This window comes from Salmo salar, chromosome 27, assembly GCF_965601325.2.
Source record: "Salmo salar chromosome 27, fSalSal1, whole genome shotgun sequence".
Lineage (NCBI taxonomy): Eukaryota > Metazoa > Chordata > Actinopteri > Salmoniformes > Salmonidae > Salmo > Salmo salar.
This window is the reverse complement of record NC_138317.1, coordinates 22,480,001-22,500,000: the sequence shown is the minus strand read 5'-3', so window position 1 is coordinate 22,500,000 and position 20,000 is coordinate 22,480,001. Positions and strand designations below refer to the sequence as shown.

Genomic DNA, 20,000 nt, shown 5'->3' with positions numbered 1-20,000 from the left:
ACTACTACTACTACTACTACTGCTACCTATTATTATTACTGCTACTACTACTAATACTACTAATATTACTGCTACAACCACTACTACTACTACTACTACTATTATTACTGCTACTACTACTACTACTACTACTATTATTATTATTACTGCAACTACCACTACTACTATTACTATTATTACTGCTACAACCACCACTACTACTACTACTACTACTACTACTACTACTACTACTACTACTATCACTACTACTACTACTACTACTACTACTACTACTACTATTATTACTGCTAAAACCACTACTACTACTACTACTACTACTACTACTACTACTGCTACTACTACTACTACTATTATAATTATTATTATTACTGCAACTACCACTACTACTATTACTATTATTACTGCTACAATATCTACTACTACTACTACAACTACTACTACTACTACTACTACTACTATCACTACTACCACTACTACTACTTCTACTACTACAACTACTACTAATGCCTACTACTAATGTCTACTGCTACTACTACTACTACTACTACTACTACTACTACTACTACTACTACCACCTTCTGCCACTACTACTATCACTACTAATGTCTACTACTACTGCTACTAATACTACTAATGTCTACTACTACTACCGCTAGTACTACTACTCCGACTATTACTACTAACACTACTACTGCTGAGACTACTATTATTACTTCTACTGCTACTACCGTCTATTACTACTACTACTACTACTGTCTGCTACAACTACTATCACTACTACTACTGTCTACTATTACTACTACAACTACTACTACTACTGTCTGCTACTGCTACTATCACTACTACAGTCTACTGCTACTACTACTACTACTACTACTAATACTACTACTACTACTATTACTACTTATTTTACTACTACTACTACGACTACTACTATTGTCTATTACTACTATCACTACTACTACTACTACTGCTACTATTACTTTCAATATTTTCTATTACTACTACTACGACGACTGCTACTGCTACTATTACTACTACTACTACTGTCAATTACGACTACTATTACTACTGCTACTGCTACTGTCTATTACTACTGTCTGCTACTACTACTATCACTACTGTCTACTTCTACTTCTACTACTCCTGCTACTACTGTCTGCTACTACTACTATCACTAATGCTGTCTTCCACTACCACTACTACTACTACTATTACTGTATATTACTACTACTACCAATGTCTATTACTACTACTACTATTACTACTACTACTACGACTGCTACTACTTTTACTACTTCTATTACTACTACTACAACTACTACTACTACTACTACTGTCTGCTACTACTACTATCACTACTACTACTGTCTACTATTACTACTACAACTACTACTACTACTGTCTGCTACTGCTACTATCACTACTACAGTCTACTGCTACTACTACTACTACTACTACTACTAATACTACTACTACTACTATTACTACTTATTTTACTACTACTACTACGACTACTACTATTGTCTATTACTACTATCACTACTACTACTACTACTGCTACTATTACTTTCAATATTTTCTATTACTACTACTACGACGACTGCTACTGCTACTATTACTACTACTACTACTGTCAATTACGACTACTATTACTACTGCTACTGCTACTGTCTATTACTACTGTCTGCTACTACTACTATCACTACCACTACTGTCTACTTCTACTTCTACTACTCCTGCTACTACTGTCTGCTACTACTACTATCACTAATGCTGTCTTCCACTACCACTACTACTACTACTATTACTGTATATTACTACTACTACCAATGTCTATTACTACTACTACTATTACTACTACTACTACGACTGCTACTACTTTTACTACTTCTATTACTACTACTACAACTACTACTACTACTACTACTGTCTGCTACTACTACTATCACTACTACTACCTCTATTACTACTTCTATTACTACTACTACTACTACTACTAATGTCTACTTCCACTACGACTACTTCTACTACTACTGCTACTACTACTAATGTCTGCTGCTACTACTACTACTTCCATCTTCTGCCACTACTACTTTCACTACTAATGTCTACTACTACTGCTACTAATACTACTAATGTCTACTACTACTACCACTAGTACTACTACTACGACTATTACTACTAATACTACTACTGCTGAGACAAATATTATTACTTCTACTACTACTACCGTCTATTACTACTACTACTACTACTGTCTGCTACTACTACTATCACTACTACTACTGTCTACTATTACTACTACTACTACTACTACTTCTACTATTACTACGACTACTACTAATGTATATTACTACTATTACTACTACTATTACTGCTGCTACTATTACTACTACTACTGTCTATTACTACCACTACTACGACTGCTACTGCTACTATTACTACTACTACTACTACTGTCTATTACGACTACTTTTACTACTGCTACTGCTACTGTCTATTACTACTATCACTACCACTACTGTCTACTTCTACGTCTACTACTACTACTCCTACTGTCTGCTACCACTACTAACACTACTGCTGCCTACTACTACCACTACTACTACTACTACTATTACTGTATATTACTACTACTACTACCAATGTCTATTACTTCTACTACTATTACTACTACTACTGCTACTACTATTACTACTACTATTACTACCGGTACAACTACTACTACTACTACTACTACTAATGTCTACTACCACTACTACTGCTACTACTACTACTACTACTACTACTACTACTACTACTAATGCCTACTACTAATGTCTACTGCTACTACTACTACTACTACTACTACTATTACTACTACTGCTACTAGTACTACTAAAGTCTACTACCACTAATACCAATACTACTACTACAACTACTACTCTTACTGCTAATACTACTACTGCTGAGACTACTATTACTACTTCTATTACTACTACTACTACTACTACTACTACTACTGTATACTGCTACTACTACTACTACTACTACTACTACTACTGCTACTGTCTACCACATATACTACTACTAGTAATATTAGTAGTACTACTAGTGCTACTACTGTCTACTACTACTATTACTACTACTTCTACTGCTAATACTTCGACTACTACTGTCTACTACTACTACTGTCTACTACCAGTTCTCTTACTACTACTACTACTACTGTCTACTAATACTACTATTACAACTACTACTAATGTCTACTACCACCACTACTACCACTACTACTACTACTACTACTACTACTACTAATGCCTACTACTAATGTCTACTGCTACTACTACTACTACTACTACTTATACTACTACTACTTCTACTGTCTACTACAACTACTGTCTACTAATACTACTATTACTATTGCTAATATTGCTACTACTACTACTACTACTACTACTGCTATTACTACTATTACTACTACTGTCTACCACTACTATTATTACTATTGCTAATATTACTACTACTACTACTGTCTACTAATACTATTACTACTATTACTACTGTCTACTACTACTACTACTACTACTACTACTACTACTACTACTACTACTACTACTATTATTACTACTATTACTACTACTACTACTACTATTACTGCTACTACTACTAGTACTACTACTGTCTACTACTTGTACTACTACCACTACTTTATACTACTACTACTACTACTGTCTACTACTTATACTACTACCACTACTGCTACTACTACTTTATACTACTACTACTACTACTAATGCTACTACTACTACTACTACTACTACTACTGCTACTGTCTACTAATGCTACTACTGCTACTTCTACTACTACTACTACTACTAATACTACTAATACTACTACTACTTTATCTCTACTGCAATAGAGCCACTACAGCAAGTACAACACATTCCCACAACGTCCATTATCATTACCACAGCCCTCCCACTGAAACCATAACCCTTGTATCTTTCAAACAACCTTGTATACTGCTGCTTGTGTTGATCTATTATTATTTCCCTTCAATCCACCAGAGCATTGTATCTCTCTTTTTTCCCTTCCCCCAGCTACACCTTCTCCTTCTTTTCCCCCTCTCCTTCTCTTCTCCTTCTGTTCCCCCTCTCCTTCTGTTCTCCCTCTCCTTCTCTTCTCCTTCTCTTCTCCTTCTTCTCCCTCTCCTTCTCTTCCCCCTCTCCTCTTCTCCCTCTCCTTCTCTTCTCCCTCTCGTTCTCTTCTCCATCTCCTTCTCTTCTCCCTCTCATTCTCTTCTCCTTCTCCTTCTTGTCTCCCTCTCCTTCTCTTCTCACTCTCCTTCTCTTCTCCCTCTCCTCTCCTTCCCTTCTTCTCTTTTTCCTCTCCTTCTCTTCTCCCTCTCCTTCCATTAATCCATGATCCTCCCAGTCCTTTATTCCCCTTCAAAGAGACAACCGCCGCCCGTGACATCAGTCACAGGAAGTGAATGTTTAGCGTCGACTAATTTCCATCGATCGCCTCCAGACAGGCTTAGCACAAGAGAGGCAGGCAAGAGAAGAGGAGAGCCATTCCCGCACAGCCCAGTCTGGCTCCTGCTCTCTCTCTCTCCCCCCGCCTACAGAAAGAAAGAAATCCTCTCTCTCCACAATGAACAGATGCAGTCGTCAGCAGCTTTTATCTTCTCCCTCCACTTTTCCACTCCTCCACTCCTCTGCTGCTCATTATCAAATAAATGCTATGAATAGAATAGAAAGACACTACCCATTGACAGCACTGACCGTGCATAATGACTCACACACACACACACACACACACACACACACACACACACACACACACACACACACACACACACACACACACACACACACACACACACACACACACACACTGACAGGGCCGACTGTGCATAATGATGGTTAGATGTGAGAAATTGATGAATAAATAACGTCTGGAGCACGGTGGAAAATCAAGCGCTTTTCTCTAGTGCCTAGTCCGACTATATACAGTTGAAGTTGGAAGTTTACATACACTTAGGTTGGAGTCATTAAAACTTGTTTTTCAACCATTCTACAAATTTCTTGTTAACAAACTATAGTTCTGGCAAGTCGGTTAGGACATCTACTTTGTGAATGACACGTAATTTTTCCAACAATTGTTTAGAGTCAAATTATTTAATTTATAATTCACTGTATCACAATTCCAGTGGGTCAGAAGTTTACATACACTAAATTGACTGTGCCTTTAAACAGCTTGGAAAATTCCAGAAAACGATGTCATGGCTTTAGAAGCTTCTGATAGGCTAATTTAAATCATTTCAGTCAATTGAGGTGTACCTGTGGATGTATTTCAAGACCTATCTTCGAACTCAGTGCCTCAGTGCCTCTCTGTCTCCTAGAGATGAATGTACTTTGGTGCGAAAAGTGCGAATCAATCCCAGAACAACAGCAAAGGACCTTGTAAATGCTGGCGCAAACAGGTACAAAAGTATCTATATCCACAGTAAAACGAGTCCTATATCGACATAACCTGAAAGGCCGCTCAGTAAGGAAGAAGCCACTGCTCCAAAACTGCCATAAAAAAGCCAGACTACAGTGTGCAACTGCACATGGGGACAAATATTGTACTTTTTGGAGAACTGTCCTCTGGTCTGATGAAACAAAAATAGAATTGTTTGGCCATAATGACAATCATTATGTTTGGAGGAAAGGGGGAGGCTTGCAAGCCAAAGAACACCATCCCAACCGTGAAGCTTGGGGGTGGCAGCATCATGTTGTGGGGGTGCTTTGCTGCAGGAGGGACTGGTGCACTTCACAAAATGGATGGCATCATGAGGTAGGAAAATAATGTGGATATATTGAAGCAACATCTCAAGACATCAGTCAGGAAGTTAAAGCTTGGTCGCAAATGGGTCTTCCAAATGGACAAGCATACTTCCAAAGTTGTGGCAAAGTGGCTTAAAGACAACAAAGTCAAGGTATTGGAGTGGACATCACAACGCCCTGACCTCAATCATATAGAAAATGTGTGGTCAGAACTGAAAAAGCGTGTGCGAGCAAGGAGGCCTACAAACCTGACTCAGTTACACCAGCTCTGTCAGGAGGAATGGGCCAAAATTCACCGAACTTATTGTGGGAAGCTTGTGGAAGGCTACCCAAAACGTTTGACCCAAGTTAAACAATTTAAAGGCAATGCTACCAAATACTAATTGAGTGTATGTAAACTTCTGACCCAATGGGAATGTGATGAAAGAAATAAAAGCTGAAAAAAATAATTCTCTCAACTATTATTCTGACATTTCACATTCTTAAAATAAAGTGGTGATCCTAACTGTCCTAAGGCAGGGAATTGTTACTCAGATTGAATGTCAGGAATCGTGAAAAACTGAGTTTAAATGTATTTGGCTAAGGTGTATGTAAACTTCCGACTCAACTATAGCTCTGAAGAATGCTCATTTAGAACTAGATGCTCCCAAACGTTTAAAGAAGACACTCGTCCAAATGATGCTTGATTAAAACTTGATTCCCTGTATATCAACAGCTCTTCAAAACACAATATACTGCAAGAGCTGTTTCTTTCTTGTACCGAATGAGCTTAGAGTGATTTACGACCCAATCAAACCTTATTATTGGAAGGTACTGTCCGTGTGGCAAAGGGACTATCTGTCTGTCTGGGATCAGTCTGTCTGGCATCAGTCTGTCTGCGATCAGTCTGTCTGGGATCAGTCTGTCTGTGGTGAAAAGGTCTCAGGGATTAAGGAGACTCTTCATCTTCTACTACTACTACTACTACTACTAATACTACCTACTACTACTACTACTACTACTACTACTAATACTACTACTACTACCACTACTACCTCTACTACTACTACTACTATTACTACTACTACTACTACTACCTCTACTAGTTCTAGTAATACTACTACTACCTCTACTACTACTACTACTACTACAACCTCTACTACCTCTACTACTACTACTACTACCTCTACTACTACTACTACTACTACCACCACTACTATCTCTACTACTACTACTACTACTACTACTACTACTACTACTACTACCTCTACTACTACTACTACTACTACTACCTCTACTACTACAACTACTACTACTACCTCTACTACTACTACTACTACTACCTCTACTACTACTACTACTACCTCTACTACTACAACTACTACTACTACCGCTACTACTACTACTACCTCTACTACTACTACTACTACTACCTCTACTAATACTACTACTACCTTTACTACTACTGTTTAACCAAGCATTAAAGAGACTCTTCATCAAGGCTTCTTCAGACCTTATTGTGGGATCAATGTCCAATAAATAGGATTGAGCTGATTGGCCAGAGATAACTGGTGTCTCACGGCATTGCATTTTCTCCACGAACAACTGTAGCCCGGTCAGTGACCATACAGTAAAAGATTTCAAGACAGCACAAACAGATCTGGGACCAGGCTAGAACAGCGGTTATATGTTTCTGCTGAGGACTCCCCACCAGAATCAGGACTATTATCATTTAGATATTAACAGTCTGTTAAGAGATGGCCGTATGCAAATTTAAAACAACTGGAAGTTGTGTACTGCTGAACCCTAGCAGTGAAAAACATGTTTTCCTCAGAGAAGAGGTATCAACAGGACAGGTCAAGCTACCCATATGTCCAGGCAGGCCGGTCAAGCAGCCTACGCTTGTTTTTTGTTCCCAGTGGTTTACCAATAAAACCCTTCCACCAATTTTGTCACATATCATCGTCATAGTCACCGTTTCCACTCAAAATCGTCATGATCCTACTGATCGACCAATCGGTGTCCTGTCGCTGTGGTGTCGGGGTGAGCCCCAGCTAAGGAGTAGCCCAGATTAAAGCAGGATTAGCCTGGGATTACCCAAACTGGATAGGGATTACGTATGACTGACAGTTTTGGGAAGGGGTGGGGAGTAGTGTGTGTATATTGAGAGAGAGTGTGTGTGTAGAGGGAGAAAGAGGGAGAGAGAGCGAGAGAGAGAGACAGAGAGAGAGAGAGAGAGAGAGAGAGAGAGACGTCTGAGCGTGGTGAGTCTGGGTCAGACTCAGTTTCTATTTATACTCCAGACTACACATGAGTTGCAGCAGTGCTAGCCTTGAAACACACACACACACACACACACACACACACACACACACACACACACACACACACACACACACACACACACACACACACACACACACACACAGAGCAGCAGTGCTAGCCTAGACCCAGCTGTTACACAACTCACCCTGCAGGAGTATAACTGTAGAGACCTGAAGACGAGGTCACTTACCGTGCTATCTGTCACACTCAATCTCTCCCAGTGTGTGTGTGTGTGTGTGTGTGTGTGTGTGTGTGCGTATGTGCGCGTGTCCGTGTGCGTGTGTTTGTATGTGTGTGCTTGTGTCACACTCAATCTCTCCCAGCCAGTCAGGCAAGGCCTCTCAGCTTCATGACATAATATCTTCATGACAAGTTAACATAGAGACTAGTGTTAATACAGTATGGCAGTGAGACATGACAGAATATCTTCATGACAAGTTAACATAGAGACTAGTGTTAATACAGTATGGCAGTGAGACGTGACAGAATATCTTCATGACAAGTTAACATAGAGACTAGTGTTAATACAGTATGGCAGTGAGACGTGACAGAATATCTTCATGACAAGTTAACATAGAGACTAGTGTTAATACAGTATGGCAGTGAGACGTGACAGAATATCTTCATGACAAGTTAACATAGAGACTAGTGTTAATACAGTATGGCAGTGAGATGTGACAAGGTGGTTGAACGCCCTTGTTATTTATGTGCATATCAAACCCCCTTGTAAGGAAAATATAATTTATTTTCTATTCTTATATGTTCACTGTAGGTCCCAGTACTCCTAGTAAGGTAGCAACAGTGATAGTGGTGGTAGTGGTAATATGTTCTACCACACTTGACTTGCTAATCAGTGAAGCTTACTGTTCCACATAGGTAGCTATAGGTCGCTAGGTAGTGAGGAGGGATGACTGCTGATGACTGAGGCTCCCTGGTGGATAGGAACACAAATCTGTCAGACTCAGATAAAAGCCTGTTTGGAGTAGCTGGCTTCCCTGCCTGCAGCATCATCAAACAGCATCTGACTGCCACGCACGCACACACTCACGTACGCTCACACGTACTCACACAACGCCACGCACTTCATCTCTCTCTGTCTCTCTCTACTCCGTCTCTTGTTTGGTTTACTCTGTTGCCATGGTTACGCCCAGCTGGAGCCCACCGTTGTGTGAGGAACCTGTCAGGGCGTCTCTCTCAGATCACCTGATGTGGGTCGATCTCGCGTTGGCCTCGCTCACTACGCCGTCATTCAATTTGCCTTTGAGTAAGTCCGTTACAATACTCGCTGTATGTAGTGTATACCACCACCGCTACTGCTGTGCCGTGTGTGTGTGTGTGTGTGTGTGTGTGTGTGTGTGTGTGTGTGTGTGTGTGTGTGTGTGTGTGTGTGTGTGTGTGTGTGTGTGTGTGTGTGTGTGTGTGTGTGTGTGTGTGTGTGGAAATGCATCTGGCTATTACATCAGTGAATGCTCATAACTGCTCATGTAATTTGTCAGCTTTGCCTTTTCTGCTGAGGACCCCTCGAAGGGTCGGAAAGGACACACAGTGCCTTGTGTAAGTCTACACACCCCTTACACAGTCTTCAAATGTTGCTGCCCTGCTACAATATATCCATGGGGTGTCCGGCATTGCCATCAGCCGTTGAGGGAATGCTTCCTTTGAAATCAATGAAAGCTGCTTCAATGCCTGTGTTGCGCTCGCGTTGCGTCACGTCCAATGGCAGCTTCCAAGGTGAAATTCTCGATGGCTGACTTGCGCGTTCATTTTATCTTGTGAATTTAAATAATGAGAAATAAAGTTTATTTTGGTTGCATATGGCCTTGACTATACACCACTGGTTATTGTACTAAGATGTATGAAGTATGTATGTATGTATGAAGCCAAGAATCTACTACTACTAGGTAGCTAGCTACATTGACTAGCTAGGTTCCCAAAAGCTAAATGTTCCCAATGTAAACAAAAGCAACTTGTGAAATTGGAGGATAATTTAGTACAACTACCACCAACAATTTAATGAGCACTGGACCAAAGCTATTGTACTTACACATAAACAATGAATATGGGACAGAAGGAAAACTAGAATAAAGACCTCTTCCCCTCTCCTCTCAGCTCTTCCCCTCTCCTCTCCGCTCTTCCCCTCTCCTCTCCGCTCTTCCCCTCTCCTCTCAGCTCTTCCCCTCTCCTCTCCGCTCTTCCCCTCTCCTCTCCGCTCTTCCCATCTCCTCTCAGCTCTTCCCCTCTCCTCTCCGCTCTTCCCCTCTCCTCTCCGCTCTTCCCCTCTCCTCTCAGCTCTTCCCCTCTCCTCTCCGCTCTTCCCCTCTCCTCTCCGCTCTTCCCCTCTCCTCTCCGCTCTTCCCCTCTCCTCTCAGCTCTTCCCCTCTCCTCTCCGCTCTTCCCCTCTCCTCTCAGCTCTTCCCCTCTCCTCTCCGCTCTTCCCCTCTCCTCTCCGCTCTTCCCCTCTCCTCTCCGCTCTTCCCCTCTCCTCTCAGCTCTTCCCCTCTCCTCTCCGCTCTTCCCCTCTCCTCTCAGCTCTTCCCCTCTCCTCTCCGCTCTTCCCCTCTCCTCTCAGCTCTTCCCCTCTCCTCTCCGCTCTTCCCCTCTCCTCTCAGCTCTTCCCCTCTCCTCTCAGCTCTTCCCCTCTCCTCTCCGCTCTTCCCCTCTCCTCTCCGCTCTTCCCCTCTCCTCTCCACTCTTCCCCTTTCCTCTCCGCTCTCAAAACAACGCGCTCTGTTATTGGTAAAACGTCACATTAACGCGACGCTGATGGCAAAGCAACGCAACGTGTATAGTGGAACTGGAGAGTTAAAATTACATCTTAAAATTGATTACATTTGTTCCTACTGATGTACACAACCTATTCCATAGTTCCAAAGTGAAATAAAAATTATAGAATATTTTCCAAATTAAGAAATAACAAAAACCCAACCCAGAGTTAATACTTGGTGGAAGCACCTTTGGCAGCCATTAGTGTGAAACATTTTGAATAAGATTCTATCAACTTTGCACAATTCAGAAGACAGAGGCAGGGTTTCCTCTAACTTTGTATTTGGCTTTGCTCCTTTCCCCAGTCCCTGCCGGTGACAAGCATACCCATAACATGATGCTGCCACCACAATACTTGAAAATACAAAGGGATCAACAACACTGTATTCACTCCACATTACTGACCTGTATGACGAAGTGAAAAGAACAAAGCCTGTTTTAAAAAATCCACTCCAAATGACCCATTCGGTTTTCAACAAGGCTGTTAACTAATACTGCAAGACAGCACAGCAAAGAAATGTACTTTTTGGCTTAAATTAAAAACTACAGGCTTGGGTTAAATCCAGTACAACAAAACACAAAGTATCATGTTATGGATATGGCGGTCACCAGCAGGGACTGGGGAGTTTGCCGGGATAAAATTAAATAGAAAAGGAACAAAGCCCAGGTAAACAGTTACAGGAAAACCTGCCTCAGTCTTCTGAAATGCTAAGCCTGAGATAGATTTGTATTTTTCAGGGGGACAATTATATATATTTTTTTATGTCAAAGACACACCAGAATGGCTTTCCAATAGATGTTGTGTGTTCCTGAGTGGTCCAGCCTCAGTCCTAACTCACATTTCCTTGAAAATCAGAGACAAGGTTTGAATATTGCTGTCCATCAATGAATCCCACCCAAATGTATTGAGCTTGAGCAATATTGACAAAAACTATTGATAACTGTTTCCCTGAGAGTTGTGCAAAGTTGGTAGAATCTCATTCAAAATGATTCACAGCTGTAATGGCTGGGTGTGAAGACATCATTGTTTTTTCTTTTTGATTCATTTGGACATTTTTCTAGAATTTTTCTTTAACTTTGAAAATGTGGAGTAGGTTGTGTACATCAGTAAGAACAAATCTAATGTATTCCCTTTTGAGATGTCATTTTAAAGCAGCAAAATGTGAAGACTGTGTAAGGGGTGTGTAGACTTTCACTGGTGACTGTAAATACCTACCTCTTATTCCATTTCCATTCCTCTGTGAAAAGACTGGAGTCAAGGCAGCATGTTGTCAGTGGTGGATTGGTGGATGGGGTAAATTATAGGTAGGACCCAGCATTGATTTGCAACCCACTTAGCTGCTGCATTTTCCTGGAGATGTTTTGTGAGGATCGGCAGGAAACTATTATCTTTTGTTCAGGTGTTTTGCTTTTCACACAATACCAACCATGGACAAAAAAACAAAGAGATGTAGCTAATCTGTTTAGTCGGAAGGGAGTCCAATTTGGCAAGGTCCCACTGGTAGAAACCCTAGTTTAGGGTTAGGAGGGGAACATATACACTGACAGACACTATATGGATTCCAAAGGGAGGTGGGTGGTAAGGAGACTCTTGAATATAGATTTGCATTTCATTTGTTTCTGGGTATTTGGTTGCTGTTCCATGTGGATGGGCTGGATGGGGAATGGAAATTATGTCACCAGAGAGGTGACGAGAAAATAGATACAATTGGTGGATGGATAGATAGGTGGAGAGAATGAGAGATGGCGTGATCATGAAACCGCGGCGAGAGAGATGAATAGTAAAGGAGAGCAGCAAAATAGGACAGGAGGCAGAGGAGAGAATGACTGAGAGAATGAAGATAGAGAATAGGATGAGATGAGGAGACTTGTTAGCTACATGTGATGGGGGAATAAAACCAGGTGGGGAAATAGATAGAATGATAGAAGAGAGGAGACAGTAGGGAAACATGAGAAAATGAGATGAGAGAGAAAGTGATACAGGAGAAACATTAAAGTATATGGCAATGATAAAGATCAATCACCGATACAGTAGGCTACTTAACTTGGCTAGCTGAAGAACATGGCAATGACATGAGCATGACAGTGATGCTTGGCCACAGATACAGTAAAGTACTTCGCTTGGCTAGCTCAGACGATCTCTACTCCCACTAAGCTTCTCCTGCAGGCTGGTTTAGATCTCATCAGGGCCTGTATTCAAAAAGCGTCTCAGAGTAGGATTACTGCTGATATCCAGGTTGGCTTCAACTTCAAATACTGCTATAGAGCTGTAGATTAGCTACATAGCAGACACTCAGACGAAACCCAGAGCTTAAGACATATAGGGTCTCTTCCAATATGCACACTAGCATGCCACTTGAGTGATGAAGTAAGTAGTAAGTAGTGGGTAAGTATGGATATTGGAACACACCCGTAGGGAAGCATCACGTCTTACTTCACATACTGTATCTCTTCCTAGTAGACCTAGCCCCTTAAATAAGGTTACCCAGAGGCAGACATAATATCCACACAGCTACAGTTATTATCACAGCCCATGTTGCTGGTTCTGGACTCCTTTTCTCTCTCTCTCTCTCTCTCTCTCTCTCTCTCTCTCTCTCTCTCTCTCTCTCTCTCTCTCTCTCTCTCTCTCTCTCTCACTCTCTCTCTCCCTCCATCTCCCTTTCTCTTAACCATAATATTCACACAGCTATAATCACTGCCCCTGGTACTGTTTATAGGATCATGGTTTATAAGGAGGTTAAATAGGCATGACTCTCTGTCTCCTCTCTCTCTCTCTCTCTCTCTCTCTCTCTCTCCTCCCCATCTCTCTCTCTCTATATTTCTCCAATTCGCTCTCTCTCTCTCTCTCTCTCTCTCTCTCTCTCTCTCTCTCTCTCGATATTTCTCCAATTCGCTCTCTCTCTCTCTCTCTCTCTCTATCTCTCTCTCTCTAGCTCTCTCTCCTCTCCATCTCTCCCTCTCTATATTTCTCCAATTCGCTCTCTCTCTCTCTCTCTCTCTCTCTCTCTCTCTCTCTCTCTCTCCCCCCTCCCCTCCCCCCCTGTTTTGGTACTCTTCCAGATCTTCATTCTCTGCCAAATTACATCTCCCTCTCCCGTCTCCTTCTCTCTCCTTCAGCCTCCTGGCTAGATCTCAGGGTTTCATATTTGGAGGCCTTGCGATCAATACTGCGTGTTGGTGATTGGGTTGCCACGCGTGATACATTTCTGTAACCTTGGTGATGGTTTGGTGTGGAGTCTCTGGCTGAAACCCTCCCTGTATTTTGGCTCAGTGAGAGAAAGGAAAAGGAGAGCAGAGAGGGCAGAGGAGAGAAGAGGAAGGGAAGATTAGATTAGAAGAGAGGAGGGGCAAGGTGATGAGAGGAGGGGAGAGGAGGCAAGGGGAGGAGAGAGGAAAGGAAGGGAAAGGAGATGAGAGGAGTGGAGAGGCAAGGATAGGGGTGGAGAGGAGAGGAGTGGAGAGGAGAGGAGTGGAATGAGAGGAGAGGAGAGGAGAGGAGAGGAGAGGAGAGGAGAAGAGTGGAATGAGAGGAGAGGAGAGGAGAGGAGAGGAGAGGAGAGGAGTGTAAATGAGAGGAGAGGAGAGGAGAGGAGTGGAGAAGAGGGGAGAGGAGAGGAGTGGAGAAGAGGGGAGGGGAGAGGAGTGGAGAAGAGGGGAGGTGAGAGGAGAGGAGAGGAGTGGAGTGGAGTAGAGAGGAGAGGCGGGGAGAGCTACCGATTGACTATAGCTCTGAGGCACTTCGCTGCTCCCTGCACTCCTTATTCTCTCCTCCATCCCTCTCTTGTTATCTCTCGCTCAGGTGAAATAGTTTGGTGGTGATTTCAAATTATTGTGTGTTTTAAAAAAGTGATAATTTCACCCTAAATGTTCTCTTGGGTGTTAATGTTTATCTCCCCTCTCTTTTTCCCTCTCTTTTTCCCTCTCTCTTTTTCCCGCTCTCCCTGTCTCTCTCTCTCCCTCTCTTTCCTTCCCATCTATCTCTACTCCAGAACTCCATCCGCCACAACCTGTCCCTCCACACTCGGTTCATCCGTGTCCAGAATGAGGGCACAGGGAAAAGTTCCTGGTGGATGCTGAACCCAGAGGGGGGGAAGATGGGGAAGGGACCCCGGCGACGCGCCGCCTCCATCGACTGCCCCAACGGCACCAAGTTCCTGAAGAGTAAAGGACGAGCCAGGGGGAAGAGGGCTGGAGCTGGAGCTGGGAGTGGAGCTGTTGGTCGGGGCAGACGGCAGGGTTATGGTCTGGGTCAGGGGGCTCGGCCGGGGATGCAGCAGGGGTCTCCGGAGCATGGTAGTCCTGCAGGGAAGGGCGGAGTAGGGGTGGGAGGAGAGGAGTACGATGCCTGGACGGATCTCCACTCCCGGACCTCCTCCTCAGCTTCGACGCTCAGCGGCTGCCTGTCTCCCATCCTGGCCGAGGCTGAGCCAGATGAGCCAGAGGAGGGAGGCCTGTCCTGCTCCACTTCCCCACGTCTCTATCCCAGCCCTACTTCCACTCGCTCCCCTGCCCTGGGCACTGGGGGGCACTGCCCTGGAACCTCAATGGAGCTACCCCAACTCACTGACCTGACTGGGGCTATCAGCCTGGACGAGGGCTACCCCCACCCCCAGAACCACCCTCAGACCCAGCCTCGTAATGGCTACCCCAGCCCCTACGGCTCCAGCCCCAAGGGGGAAGGCTCCTACTGCGGCCCCGTCTATGGGCAGCCATCCCTGGGTATGCTGCGGCTCCACGCCCCCATGCCCATGCAGACCATCCAGGAGAACAAGCCAGCCAGCTTCCAGCGCCCCCTGAGGGCCTACTCAGAGAACAATGCCCTGCAGAGCCTGCTGACCGGAGGGCCTGGAGGTCCTCAGTACTGCAGTAAGGACATGGTCACACTGGGAGGGCAAGGAGGGGAGTCACACACGCTCCTGACCCAGGTAACCAATCAGAGTCGCAGCAGCCACAATCATAGCCATAGCAACCATAATCATAATAACCATGAGCACGGACACAATCCAGGCCCACACAATGGTCACGGCTCAGTTCATGACCAGAACCCCAGCGGTCATCATCAGAATGGTCACCACAATCACGGTCACCCCAACCTGGACTACAACCATAGCCACAAACATCACCTCAGCCCGGGAACTGACTACAACCAGAGTCACAACCACAAACTGAACCCAAGCCATGACCACACTACCCGGTCCAATCAGGGTCACCTCCACGGTCACCTCCAGGGTGGACCTAGACCTCCAGCCATCCAGGCTCTTTCTCCCAGAGTCAACACAGATATCCTGCAGCCCTACAGCCTCAAAACCCCCACTCCAACCCCTAGCCACTATGGCCCCCTCGCCCCCCACCTCCCCACCACCAATCCCCCGTCCCTGCCCCCCAACCCCGCCTCAGTTCTTGACATACCCCAGGACCCCTGCCTCCGCCTGGCCTCCGCCCCGGCTCCTCACCCCCACCCCCGCCACCAGCCCTACCCCGGTACCACCTACCACCAGGGTATAACCATGACTGACACCTGGCATGGCTACTACCACCACACCCTCCACCCCTCCCAGAACTACCAGGGACACCCCCACCACAGCACTCACCAACCCAACCGCATGGCTCCAGACCTGGATGTAAACGTAGACGTTCTCCCCAGCAGCCTAGACTGTGACGTGGAGTCCATCCTCCTCAATGACTTTATGGACACAGAGGGGATGGGGATGGACTTCAACTTTGACGGCTCCCTGTCTCAAGGAGTGGGCATGGGCATGAGCATAGCGGCTTTCGCCGGAGCACCCCAGGGACATCACAGTCAGAACTGGGTGCCTGGGTGAAGGGGATTGGTCGTGGAAGCCCAAAGGCCAATCAGGACACAGCAGAAAGGCTTTCACCCACAAGGCTGAGCTGCAGGGGTCAGAGGTCAGGGATCAGGGTCAGAACGTACCCTTGGACTGACTGACTGATTGACTGTGATGCTTAATGCTACAAGACAAAAGAACTGAATATGTATTGTCATGTTGTTTCCTGAGGGTCCCTTACAATCTCTATTCTCTCATTCTCTCTTCCTCTCTCTCTTTGTTCATTCTTTCCCTCTCTGTTCCTCTCTCTGTGTTCTCTCTCTCATTCCCTCTGCACGTGCTCTCTCTACTCCCTCTATCTCTGTGTCCCTCCTCTCTCTGCTGTGATGGAGTAGCACCACAGCACCCTCCCAGCTCTGTGTTTATACCCCTGGTTCATGTCCTTCAGTTGGTCTGCTATACTGTATCATTACAGTAACACTGGTCTGCTATACTGTATCATTACAGTAACACTGGTCTGCTTTACTGTATCATTACAGTAACACCGGTCTGCTATACTGTATCATTACAGTAACACTGGTCTGCTTTACTGTATCATTACAGTAACACTGGTCTGCTATACTGTATCATTACAGTAACACTGGTCTGCTTTACTGTATCATTACAGTAACACTGGTCTGCTTTACTGTATCATTACAGTAACACTGGTCTGCTATACTGTATCATTACAGTAACACCGGTTTGCTTTACTGTATCATTACAGTAACACCGGTCTGCTATACTGTATCATTACAGTAACACTGGTCTGCTTTACTGTATCATTACAGTAACACCGATATGCTTTACTGTATCATTACAGTAACACTGGTCTGCTATACTGTATCATTACAGTAACACTGGTCTGCTTTACTGTATCATTACAGTAACACCGATATGCTTTACTGTAACACGCACTTTACATCCATCGCTTTCAAAACAGAAGCAGTATAACAAAGACCAGGGGGAAGTTATAGTTTGTGTTGGCTTAAGTTGAATTTATGCAAACCACTTTATTATCCATCTCTTCTTATAAAAAAGATAGAGGCGGTATTTTACAGGATCAAACAGCTGCATAAATAAATAGTTTCAGCGGGTTGAGATTATTGTTTTTCATATGGGTTGGAAGGTAGGGAGGTTGGGGAATGGGTGGATGGAGGGAGGGATGGAGGAAGAGGGGGCTGGCTTCACCAGGGACAGGGTAAATTCTCCTTCTTCCTCAAGGATGGAAGGATGAAAGGAGGGAGGGATGGAGGGATGGAGGAATGGGGGTCAGGAGTTCTCCTTCTCTCTGTTGGTGTCACCCAACATACATGGATGGAGGGATGGACGAATAGAGGATAGACAGAGGATAGAGGGATGAGGATAAGCTTTGTTGGTTGGTTGCTATGTCCCCCAGTGTGGTCCAGGAGGACAGCCATCTATCAGACAGCCTTCATCACCAGCTAGGGCCTCCATTTAAATGCACAATCTCCTCTTTAATCTCTTTAAGCTACGGTGATGCATCACTATTGCAAATTTAATACGCCACTCTATGTTTCTCCCCCCTTCCATTCACATCCATCTGGACGCGCACGCATACACACACACACGCGCACGCATACACACACACACGCGCACGCGCACGCGCACGCACACGCACACACACACACACACACACACACACACACACACACACACACACACACACACACACACACACACACACACACACACACACACACACACACACACACACACACACACACACACACACACACACACACACTCCATCCACCTCCGGACACACTGGCTTAATGTGTTTTGGCCAAAGTGATGATGTTAAAGTCACTGTGTACTGAATAGCGGAGGAAGGAGAAATGGAGCAATGGGGGGAGGAAAGGAGAAATAGAGCAATGGGGGGAGGAAAGGAGAAATGGAGCAATGGGGGGAGGAAAGGGGAAATGGAGCAATGGGGATAGGAAAGGAGAAATGAAGCAATGAGGGGAGGAAAGGAGAAATGCTAATATTCCCTCTGTGCCTCTTTCTCTCCATTTGGTGGATTTATGTAGCTCTCCTCTTAATGAAATAAGGAGCTTTCTCCCTGCCTGCTCTGCTTCCTGAAGAGGGTTCTCATTCAACCCCAGCCTAGCTGCTTCCTCTAACTGACCAACCACACAACACAACAGCTTACTCAGTCTAGGGGCCGTCCTAAATGGGTCCCTGTCCCCTACACACTGAGTGTACAACACATTAGGAGCTCTTTCAAACCGCACCGGTTTGAGTGTGTCAAGAACTGCAACGCTGCTGGGTTTTTCAGGCTCAACAGTTTCCCGTGTGTATCAAGAATGGTCCACCACCCAAAGGACATCCAGCCAACTTGACACAACTGTGGAAGCATTGGAGTCAACATGGGCCTGCATCCCTGTGGAACGCTTATGATACACCTTGTAGAGTCCATGCCCAGATGAATTGAGGCTATTCTGAGGGCAAAAGGGGGTGCAACTCAATATTAGTAAGGTGCTCCTAATGTGTTGTACACTCAGTGTATATTGCCCTCATTTTGGACTCTATTCCCTCTACACTGGGATAATTCTGGCCAGAGACTCTAATGACATCAACTCCATCATCTGTATTAAGTATCCTTGGTTAAATCTGAAATGGTATCCTTTACCCTAGTGCACTCAAACCTAAGCCTCTGACCAAAAGTAGTACCCTAGGTTTGCCCTAGGTTACTGCTGATGGACTTGGCGTCCTCAGTCCTTAGACCTCAGTACAGCCGCTCTTGTTCCATCCTCCATTCCACCTCTCACACACAGCAGGGTAAAGCCTGGCATGTTTTACACTAGTGAATTGGCACACTGATTAACACATTCAGCAAGATAACAATTATTTAGTGCTATCTCCCCTTCACAGAAACTCTCCTCCTATCCTCTCTCTCTCGCTCTCTCTCTCTCTCTCTCGCTCTCTCTCTCTCCCTCTTTCTCTGTCACATTCCTTCATTCCCTCCATCCCATTCACCACCCCCTCTCTATCTCGCTCTCTCTTACTCTCCCTCTCTCATCCTATCACATCCTCTCATCCAGAGGTTAGGCAGAGGGGAAACAACATTAATTCCCTGGCTAAAGAGATAAATGATTTATGATTTATTTATGCAAGTGTTGGTGTTTTCTCATCTCATCTCCCTGGCACCAAGTCATAATTCTCTCTCTTCAGAAAGCACAAGGGAGATTTTAGAGAGGTTTTGTGCGTCCAGTAACAGGGGAAAAAAGCCAGGCTATTAGTGCTTGAACAACAAGGTCCTCCTGGTCCGAGT

The 20,000-nt window shown here is 44.5% G+C and overlaps 1 protein-coding gene across 1 annotated transcript in view; it reads left to right on the top strand.

Moving 5' to 3' along the window:
* The window catches only part of LOC106588657 (forkhead box protein O6-like), a 62,378-nt gene that overhangs the window by 42,130 nt on the left and 248 nt on the right, over positions 1 to 20,000 (top strand). The window contains exon 2 of the mRNA XM_014177851.3: positions 14,873 to 20,000. This exon is cut by the window's right edge and continues 248 nt beyond it. Within this exon, the coding sequence (XP_014033326.1) occupies positions 14,873 to 16,705 (1,833 nt within the window). The 3' untranslated portion in view covers positions 16,706 to 20,000. The remainder of the gene's footprint in view (positions 1 to 14,872) is intronic.